Source organism: Dipodomys ordii, unplaced genomic scaffold, assembly GCF_000151885.1.
Source record: "Dipodomys ordii isolate 6190 unplaced genomic scaffold, Dord_2.0 Scaffold125, whole genome shotgun sequence".
In the NCBI taxonomy this organism is placed as follows: domain Eukaryota; kingdom Metazoa; phylum Chordata; class Mammalia; order Rodentia; family Heteromyidae; genus Dipodomys; species Dipodomys ordii.
The window spans coordinates 2,764,465-2,775,099 of NW_012267341.1; the positions used below are offsets into that span (position 1 = coordinate 2,764,465).

The 10,635-nt window shown below is 51.0% G+C and overlaps 1 protein-coding gene across 1 annotated transcript in view; it reads right to left on the reverse strand.

The window, feature by feature from the left end:
* Positions 1–9,745, reverse strand: part of Prdm11 (PR domain containing 11) — a 34,732-nt gene extending 24,987 nt beyond the window's left edge. Inside the window, exons 1-3 of the mRNA XM_013029948.1 lie at positions 9,625–9,745; positions 9,212–9,315; positions 8,205–8,464 (exon numbers count right to left, since the gene is read on the reverse strand). Of these exons, the coding sequence (XP_012885402.1) occupies positions 8,205–8,464; positions 9,212–9,315; positions 9,625–9,743 (483 nt within the window). The 5' untranslated portion in view covers positions 9,744–9,745. The remainder of the gene's footprint in view (positions 1–8,204; positions 8,465–9,211; positions 9,316–9,624) is intronic.
* Positions 9,746–10,635: the final 890 nt, after the last annotated feature.

The window sequence follows — 10,635 nt, forward strand, 5'->3', positions numbered from 1 at the left end:
GCTCTGTGGTTCAAGTGGTTAGAGTGCTTGCCTTGAGCAAAAGAAACTCAGGGACAGATCCTTGGCCCTGAGTTCAAGCCCTAGGATTGGCAAAAAAAAAGGAAGGTGGGGGCTAGTGGGGTTGGGGGCTAAGTCACTGGGGACATGCCATTGAAGGACTGGAGACCCGGGTCTCTTTTTCTTGCCTTATTTCCCAGTACCCATGAGAGAAGGAACTTTCCCTCCCTGTCTCCCCCACCCCTACCTCCCCACCCCTACCCCAAGGTCCCCTCTGACATGCAGCCTCACCACAAGCCCGAAAGCAACATGGCCACCACCTACCTACAGACTGCCATCTCCAAACCTGTAAGCCAAAGTAAGACTTCCCTCTTCTGAACGCGAATATCTCAAGTATTTTATTATAGTCACCAGGGCCGGGATGTACCTGAAGAGTACAGCAGCTGCCAGCTTTATGCAAAGCCCTGGCTTCCAGTCCTTACACTGCCAAAACCAGGTGTCTGCCACAGCCCTGGAAAGCTTGCCCAACACACACATCCCATCTAGAGCATCAGAATGTGCTGTGCCTGGGCCCTGGCAATACCACACACCAGAAACTACTGCAACTGAAGTAAGGAACTCAGGTCTGGCCAGAGCCATACTGGCCACATGGTGGATTGTAAGGTCTTGCATCTTGCCTTCATGCTGGGGGAAAGGAAACCCCCCCACTCCCCGCTCCCATCACCTGCTTCCCAGGTAATGGGCATGCCTGGACCCCTGAAGGCAGGGGCAGGCACTTGGCTGAGATGTTACTGAATTTGTCAGTCCAGGCCTGGGACTGGGAATTTCCTGAAGATCTGCCCCCTGCGCCGACCTATTTTAGGCCAGCCTAGCTGCCAGGGACAATGCCACGTATGTCTCTGTGATCGTGTCCTGTGACCTGTCTCCTGGCTCGTCTCCAGTCATCATGGCGTCCCAATTTAGCTCTCCATTGGAGCTGAATTGGCCTGTTGGTATTGTTTTTGTTATTTCTTTCTTCTTTAGCAAGTTTCCTAGCTGGGTTATGTGTATTTGCGTGCTGCAGGCCTTTGTAACAACTGGCGGCCTGCAGCCCATGAACAGTATATAATAAAGACTCTAATATTCTACACTTTAAAATGTGGCTTCTGGGATGATTCACCTTACAACACAACCGGCATTATTTCCTCCCAACCCCACATTCCATGATTGCAAGAAGAGCTGGAGCCAGCTGGGGAGGGCCGCTGACACATGAGACGGGCTAGCAGCCTGTCTCCTTCAGGTACACATGCCTATGTTGGCATGGCCGTGCCAAGTCTGGGGGACAGGTTTCAAACTCTCTGCTTTGGTTATCTCTAGAGGGAGGCTTTGTGTGCCTACTTATATGACCTGACTACCTTTAGTGCTGAAAATTCTCAGAAAAGACAAAACCCACAGCTCAGGTTTCCTATCCTTTCATGGTCTCCCAAGATGATATTCGTCCCAGTCTGCTGGGACCCTCCTGTCCTTCTCCAAGCATTTTCAAAGTGCATATCCACTCCCCTCTGGATAAAGGAATGGCAGCTCTAGTCTGTCAGCCAGTGGTAAGAGCACCTAGGGTATAGTCAAAGTCATGGGCCCAAGGGAAACGCCTAGAACCTCAGCTTTGCCATTAGCAGCCACTGCCCAGTGGTGTTGGATGGGTGGCTTTAGGGGCCAGCCTTGTGTCCTCATCTGTAGCATGGGGTAAAAAGCAGCCCACTGCCAGGAGCTGATGGGTCACGCCTGTAATCCTAGCTATCTCAGGCTGAGATCTGAGGGTCATGGTTCAAAGCCAGACCGATCAAGGAAGTCTGTGACTCTTACCTCCAATTAACCACCAGGAAATTAGAAGTGGAGCTGTGGCTCCACATGGTTGCCACTAGAGACCTCTGGCTTTGTCCTCAAGTTTTGTGAGGGTATTTCTCACCTTAGCCTGCCCACCAGTCAAGCTTTTCTCCCACCAAACCTTCATTCATTCATTCACTCACTCATAGAGTAAATCTCACTGGGAGAGAAGCCCCAGGGATGAGCTCTAGGGAGAAAATGGTAACTTGGAGCACAATGCCTTTGCTAGGCAGGTGCTGTACTACCTGAACCATGTCCTAGCCCTTTATGGTTTTTTTAAAGTAGTTGTACAAACAGTTTTCAACTGAACAAGTCAGATCACGAGTACAGTGCATCTTGATCAATGTCACGCCTTCCACCATTCTCCCCCATCTTTCTCCATCCCACCCCGACCCTCAAGTTACTTAGTGCTTTGGTTATTTCTGAGATAGTTATCTGTTATTTATGCCTGAGTTGTCCTGGACCATGATCCTCCTATTTAAGTAATCTGTAGCTTGGATGACAGACCTATACCACTGTACCTAGTTTTTAGTGGCTATGATGGGAGTCTCTCTCAATTTTTTCTTTGCCCAGGCTGGCCCAAACCATGACACTCCCCAAATTTGTCTCCCATGTAGCTGGGATTACAGGCATACACAACCATGCCTGGCTAACAAGTAAATTGGTATAGAACACACAGACTCATGTGTGATCATAGACCATGACGGGGAAGGGCCAGCTCTGCAGTGTGCTGTAGTGCTGAGCTGCAATCCTCAGTGTATCAGGTGGATTAGAGGCGGTTTGACTTGAGATATTTCAGTGTGCATTGGGCTTACAAAAACATACCTCCATAATAAAGACCCTGCATGGTCCACAAAACCTATGATTATTAGCTGGCCCTGTCCAGAAAAGCTTGCTGACCTATATGCTTTGTGTGTATGTGTTTGAACTCAAGACCTCTTGATGGAAAGGTGCTCTATCACTTGAGCCATGTTCCCAGTCATTCATTGATCGCTTTAAGTATTTTTCTGGTAGGGACTCACATTTTATCCAGGATTGTATCAAACCAAGATCCTTCTCCTATTCAGATCTCATACATAGCTGGGATCATAGGCACAAATCACCACATCCAGCTTGTTAGTTGAGACTGGGTCTTGCCAACATTCCCCCCGCCCCCCCCCAGCCAAGGCTATCCTCAAACTGAAATCCCCTGGACCTCTACCTCCTAAGTAGCTGGAATTACAGGTATGAGCTACCGCACCCAACCCAGATCCCTTTTATTTACCCCCAATTCTGAGGGCAATTGGTCTCACAGTAGTTGAATATATGTTATCAGTTATCACAACTTGCATGAGCCAATGAGGACTTCTCATATAAATAATGCCTCTGGTAAAGAAAGGCCAGGACACTTGGTGTGATGTGACAGTATTTGCCAACAAAGATTTCCCATTGTTTCAAATCCAGACAGATCGTGGAGAAATAAAGACATCACATAGCACATAGAAGAACAGGCATTCCCAGCTCAATGTATCTGGGTCCAGGACTCACTGCTATGGTGACCTCTGAACAGCTGTTTGTGATGACTATGACACTATCCATTATGTCAAAATGACTTTGTTAGCTGGACATTGGTGGCTCATACCTGTAATCCTAGCTACTCAGGAGGCTTAGATCTGAGGATCACAGTTCAAAGTCAGCACAGGCAGGAAAGCCTATGAGACTCTTATCTCCAGTTAACTACCAGAAAACTGGAAGTGGTGCTGTGGCTCAAAATGGTAGCGCACTAGCCTTGAACTGAAGAGCTCAGGAACAGCACCCAGCCTTAGAGTTCAAGCCCCCCTCCCAAAATATGACTTTATTACAGTCATGTTGGGGGCTTGTAGTTCCATCCATTCTGTATTAGAGAATTTGGGTTTTAGCCAGTTGGTTAAAAGCTATGAGAACTTCTGTTTACCCAGCTTATTATGTGTGTCCATCTCTAAGCAAGATTAAAATAAAATGAACGCCACATTGAGTCTCCACAAACAGCTGAGGGAATGACAGGTTGAGTGAAGACTGGGTCAGTGTCTGGAAATACTGGACCACTCATGAATTACGTTCTACTTTTCTTACGGTATTAATAGATTTTGAGAATAATAGACTCTAGCCAGAATGGGTTCTCTATCATGTTATATTTGGGGGGGAAAGCTTTAATTTGGTTTGTAATTCCATAACCCAATGACCCATGACCACCATTCCTAAAACATCTACACAACACTATAGCTGAGGAATCTCAGGATTGTGGTATGTCACGAGCCCGGAGATGCCGAGGTTGAATCGACATGGTTTATGACGGAGCACCCAGAAAGAATGACTTCCTCCTGGTATTATCTCTCACTTTCCCTTCAAGCACACTCTGCACTTCTGATGTAGCGATGACCACCCCACTTTAACCTTCCAGGGTGGGGCCTGGACCTTTGCTCTGTGACGCCATGTATCTTCAGTTTCAGATGTGGCAGGCCATGTGCTTCAACTCACCCCTCACCTCCTAGCTCAGGCTGAGAAGTGAGAGAACATCCCTGCTCACTCAGGGCCCAGACATCTTGGTTGCTAAACACCACCACTTCCCACTAGAAGAAATCACAACTCCAAAGAGACATGGCTCGAAGATGTTTATGCACCAGAGAGTGCTAGGGATGGACTATAACACACTGGGTAAGGAAGGCAAGGCAAACTGCCACCATGTCTCTGGACGGTGAGAACGACACCACAGGAGGAAGCAATCAGAGAAGTAGAAACCACAGGACATTCTGTAGGTGACAGGACGTGTCGATATTGCTGCGTCATCCCTAGCTTTCTACTTAGGAGACTGAGATCTGAGGGTCAGGGATCGAAGCCAGCCTAAACAAACAAATCCAGTAGACTCCAATGAACCAGCAAAAGGACAGAAGTGGAGGGATGACTCAAGTGGTACAGCACCAACCTTGACCAAAAAAAGCTAACAAGGGTATGAGGTCCTGACTTCAAGTCCTAGCACCAACACACACTCGTGAATAGAAATGAAACAAACAAGCATGAAATTCACTTGTTCCTCTGTATACACACATGCACCCTAACCTACCTCAAGGCCATTTTCTTTCCTTCCTGGAGAGCTTGTTACCCCTCCTTCCCCTGAGCTCCCCAAACATGGCAGAGCCAGCCTGCTTCCAGCTTACACCTGGTGTAAGCCGCTAGCCTACACCTCTTGTGTAGCCCACATACCCAAGGGTCTCTCAGACTCTGTCCTGTGATGCTGTGAACTTTCACGCATCCAAGTTCAAGTTTTAGAAGAGATTCTCATCTGATGGCAGCTGAGGTGTCATGTCTGCTGCCCCCCAGCACAGGGGTCTGGTGTGACAGCGAAGCCCCCTAATCAATCCCATCATGCAATGCACTCTTTTTGGAGGTCCCTGTCCAGGACAAATGATTCTGGAATCACTGGCCCTGGCTCATGAGCTCTCACTTTTCATGTTGAGGAGGGAAGGCACCAGAAACTGGCTAGGCTGTCTTTCCCTGTGGCTGCCAGATTTGATCCTACAAAGCCCGAATCCCACTACAAAAGTCATAATGGTATGCATTTTTTAGCTCCATTTCTGGCTCTAATTGGGATCTCCATCCTTGTTTCTCACCCCCCCCCCTTCCCCTCTCCTCTCTCTGTTGGAAAAATGCTATCCTGGTATATTTTATGTATCCTGCTAAGTAGACAGGGTCTGAATGAAAAACGTAAATAGAAACCCTGTGCCAACTCCTCTTTCCTTTGCCTCTTCAAGAAAGCACAAGGCTGCATAGCAGCCTCTGGCACCGGGCGCCTGTAGTTCATCCCAGCCGGAGCGTCTGCGGCTAGCCTGGTGACCTTGGCAATAGACTGTGGTGTTTATAAATTCAAATGGGGGCAGGGGGGGGGCAGGCAGAGAAAGAGGTATTTATTTTCTAAACAGGCAGAAGTAAGTGCAAAACTCCTGGGCTTGGGGCCGGGCAAGCCATGAAGGAGAGCTCCAAAAGGAAATGGGCCCGGGGTCCCTCTAAACCCAGACCTTTGCTTTCACTGTGCACGACAGGACCAGCTCTCCTCCAGGCTGAGTGGAGCCAGAGGAGCAGAATAGACTCAACCAAGGGCAGGGGGCCGGAAGAGGTCAGGAAGGGAGGTGGAGAGAGCCAAGAGGTAGGATGAGGGTGGGTTCTGGAACCTGATGGAACAAGGCTGAAACACAGCTCAGCTACGTGCCAGCTGTTCAACGTTGTGCAGAACTGAGGTCCCTGGGGCCTCCATTTTCCCTCTTGTGCAATGGACAGAACAATGCACGCAGCTAGTGTCATTGCAGGACTGGCTAAGACAATATTGCGAAGAATGGAGCCCGGCCCCAGACAGGTGCAAGGTCTCAATAAACATCACCAAGCTCATGTGACCACCCTGCCATCTCTCTTGAGTGCAATGCACAGAGATAACCCAGGGCTGTGCACAGAAAGGGCTTTCCTGGATGGAGGCCAGGGCTCTAAAGGCAAAGGAAAGGTCAAGAAAAGATAGCACCAGGGAGAGCTTGAGGATAGGATTTGACACATGAATGCAGTTCATGTAGGATGGGGGGGGGTTCCAGATCCCAAATCAGCGCCACGGTTCAGCTCTTTTTTTCTCTTCTTCTCTCATCCATCACCGAAGCAGGTGAAGCTGAGACTCCTGCTGGCTTTTTCCCAACTAAGGCCCAAATACCTGCTCCCCTTTACCAATTTTCACTTGGTGTTTATTCTCATCCTGCAGTCTCAGGAAACCCTCTCTGACTTCAGGCCATTTTGAGTCCCTCGGTTTTCACTAGCTCCCAGCCTCACTTGCCATCACCGTCACAGTGGTCATGTTTATGTTATAAGTGTTTACCAGATCCTTTGGCTAATCCCATGTCCTATTTGGTAAGCTCCATGAGAGTCAGACTATGTGCCTGGCTGGCCTCTGTACCCCCCTGGCCAGCAGGACACAACACAGAGGAGATGATCTTACTGCCTTTCCCTGTAGTGCCCTGTGCTCCCATCACTGCCTGGTGACCAGCTTCTCTCTCAAGAGTTGTCTAGGGCTCTTTTCTCCTCCTCCCTTTGAAAATCCCTTCTTCTTCATGGTTTGCATGTCATCTATCCACAAATCTCAGCGATCCTCTCTCCTAAACCTCTTCCATATCTGCTCACCTCCTCCAGCTGAGTTCAAGCCACCATCTCTGTTCTCACGAACCCCTTGCCCAGAGTCCTGTCTAGGTTCCTGGTTTTCCAAGCTGCAAGCTAACCAAGCTATACCTGCTTGGCCCCACCACTGGCTTTCCCTGTACTTTGGCCTGGGAAATACACCCCACTGGCCTCTCCTTTCCTCTCCTCCCGTTTCTTGCCACTTTGTCCCTTCAGCTCATTATTGCTCCCAGCAGGGAACATGTGACCATCCTTACAAGACTGGCTGCGACTTCTTTAAGTTCTGAGCTAAAGGCACCCTTCCTGATACAACAATAATGACAAATGAACAACGCTACACTAAGAACTTTACATTTACTCCCTTCATCCTCTCCAGAAGCAATAATTATGGATGTTACAAAACAGATGCAGAGAAGAAAACAGCTCTTCTGTGATCACATGTAGATGGGAAATACTGGACTAGAGACATGGCTCAAGTAGTACCTGAACTCAAGAGCACCTACTTAGTGAGCTCAAGAGCACCTGCTTAGTGAGCTCAAGGTCTTGAGTTCAAGCTTCAGTGCTGCCCCTTGCAAAAATAAATAAATTAATTAATAAATTAAATTAAATAAAAACAAAATCCTAGAATAGACAGGAAATAGTGATGTCAGATGACACTCTGAACTTGGGCTCCCAGTCCCAAGTTCTTGACATGTCCCTTCATGCCACAGTCCCAGGGCATTCTATGCTCTGGCCTCAATGATCGCTTGATCACATGTGTAATACCTGCCTTCCCATGAAAATGTGTGTTCCCTGGGGACAGGAATCCTATCTATCTATGAAAGGCTTGCTTCTCTAGCACCTGGCCTACCACCTAACAGGTTTGCTTTTTAAATTGAATATTGTTCTGACAGCCTTGACTCCAAGCCATCCATTTTGGAAGAGGGGTTGGCTGAATCCTTTGTAAATACCACCAAATGTCTCCCCCCGCCCACATACAACCCTATGGGAAAATGGCCCTTAGCTCTGTCTGCCTGGTGATTTACTGATCTTCTTGCTACTGATCTCCCTAAGCATAGGTCACCCTTAGGTCAGAAGTGCACACCAAGGCAGCTCTTTGGCCGGTTGATGGTGCCCCCTGCTGGTTTCTCTCCTCATCCCTTAAGCATCCTCTCCTGTGCAACAGCCAAGGGGGTACTCACCAGCCAGGAGAAGCCAGCTGATCGGTCCTGGGTGGAGATCTGCCCCTCATAGGGGCCAAAGATGTGGCCCTTGGGGATGACCTCGTTTATGCAGCGTACATCACTCTCCCCACTGGAGTCCTTCACCACCTCCATACCCTGTGGAATGGTGAGGGCTGCCCGGTCTGGGATGCCCACGGGCACTGGTGTGTCAGACACAAACACAGGTGGACCATGGTTCGGGCATTCATCCACAAAGTACTCCTGGCAGGACTCACAGACTGGAGGGATGCAAAGAGAGGGAAGCCTCAGTTGCAGTGGGTGGGAGGCGGGATCCTCATGGAGGAGGCTGAAGGGCTAACAAGGAAGCCCACACCCAGGACGTCTTAGGGCAGCAGGAATGCATACCACATGTACCTCTGGAGTACCAGACCTGGTTCTGCCCCAGCCAGTTAGCTGCATATCTGTGGGCCATCGGTCATCATAACCCATTATCCTCCCTGCCAAGGCCAAAGCTAAGGCCTTTTTTTATTCTAGTCATGGGCTTGAACTCAGGGCCTGAGCAGCACTGTCCCTGTACTTTTCTGCTCAAGGCTAGTGCTCCACCACTTTGGGCCACATGGCCACTTCCAGTTTTCTGGTGGTTAGCTGGAGATAGGAATCTCATGGATTTTCCTGCCTGGGCTGGCTTTGAACTGCAATCCTTAGATCTCAGCCTCTTGAGAAGCAAGGATTAAAGGCACGAACCACTAGTGCCCAGCTAGGCTAAGGCTCTTGACTCAAGTTTGAAAGGAGGAGAAGAAACAGCGTGGCTTTGGGGACCAATGGATTGGTTCTGAATTACGTGTGTGAGCCCTTTGATGTCTCTACTTGGAAAATTAGACCAATAATAGCCACTTTCCTGGCTCACAGGGAATTCACTGAGGCCTGGGCCAGGCCTGGTGAACCTCAAATGACTGAGTGCCTCTGGCTGCAGGGGCAGTGTAGGGTGCAGGAAGGATCCATCTGGAGCCCCCAGCTCCACTTACACCAGAAGTCCACTTGCTGGAAGCTTTTGGTCATGATGAGGTCACGTTTTCCCTTCAGTTTCTTGGGCTCAATTTCCATGGTCGAGGGCTCGGGTCTCCTAGAGCTGGTCATAACAGGGGCCAGCAAAGAAAGCAAATAAGTCATCAGTGAGAGCCCGGTAGGAAGAGAGGTCAAGGATATGGCCAGCTAGCTGGCCAGTGGAAAGTCCTGAGCCTAGGCTTCCCTGGGCTGCTGCTCTGGTTTGGGGGAAGCCTGAGCTCACCTCTGCCCTATGAGCTACCCCAGTAGCCTTAAGGAAGATGGGCAGGGAATGGGAACTTTTCTCTAGATCCCAATACACTCACCCCAGCCAATGCCTCCTGCCCGCCCCACCACCTCCTTCCACCGTCCAGTCCCCGCCAGAGGGCCTCACCAGGGCTGGCCATACTCCTGGTCTCGGAGTGGTGAGCAGACCTCTGTCTTCACCACGGTCACCATGTCCCCTACAGCCGCCTTGGTGTGGGCCAAGCACTCCTTCATGTTCTCAGTCATTCTGTCCTGGGGACGCAGGAGGAGGCGGGACCAGCACAGGAAAAGGATCAAAGAGACAAGGGAAGAGGGGTGAGTGGTGGAGAGGGCAAGCAGGGGTCCCTTGGAGTCTAGTTACCCTCCCTGCCATCCCCAGAGGAAGCGCTTGAGAACACAGACAACAAAAACAGCTGTAGCCTCGCCAAGAGGAAATGACATTTCTATCCCGGGCTGGTCTTGGGGACGACTGGAGCCACCAGCCCCATGGGGGTCAAGGGACCAGGGCAGCTCAGGCCAGGAGGCAGAGCTGGGAAGCACGGCCTGCACCCTGACACTAAGAGGCAAAGAGCCTGAGGAGCACTCCCCCACCCCCCAGGAGCTTGGGGACAAAACTCTGCTATGGGGGAACAGGGAGGGGATAAGTCAAGTCCAACTGAGGCCCAGGGTGGGGGGTTGGGGTGCAGAGACAAAGTGGGCCACGGTTGCTGGCGGCGAGGCCTCGGCTGAGGGACTGCCAGGGAGGGAGGCCAGGCCTCTTGGCCAGCCCCGAGCAGGTACAGGCGGGGGTGGGAGGAACTCAGGGGGGGGGGCCGCCACTGCACCCCTCTGTCACCGAGGGGAGTCTCTGCAGTGCACCCTGGCTTACCGCCCTCCAGCCCCGCGCCGGGCTTCAGCCCCTTCCGCGGCGCCCCGCGCTCCTCATGGCCAGCCCGGGGACACGCTCAGGGGGCCAGGGCCATGGCTCAGCCCGGGCTGCGATCGCGCTGGGCCCCGGGACTGGGCGAGCAGCGTTCGTGTGTGACTCACTACCCGGGGCCCCGCTGGCCACACCCCTGCTCCTCGGCTAATCAGCCCCCTGCTCCCCACCGGGGCCCCAAAGCCGGCGGCGGCGGCAGGGAGGGGTGTGGGGAACAGC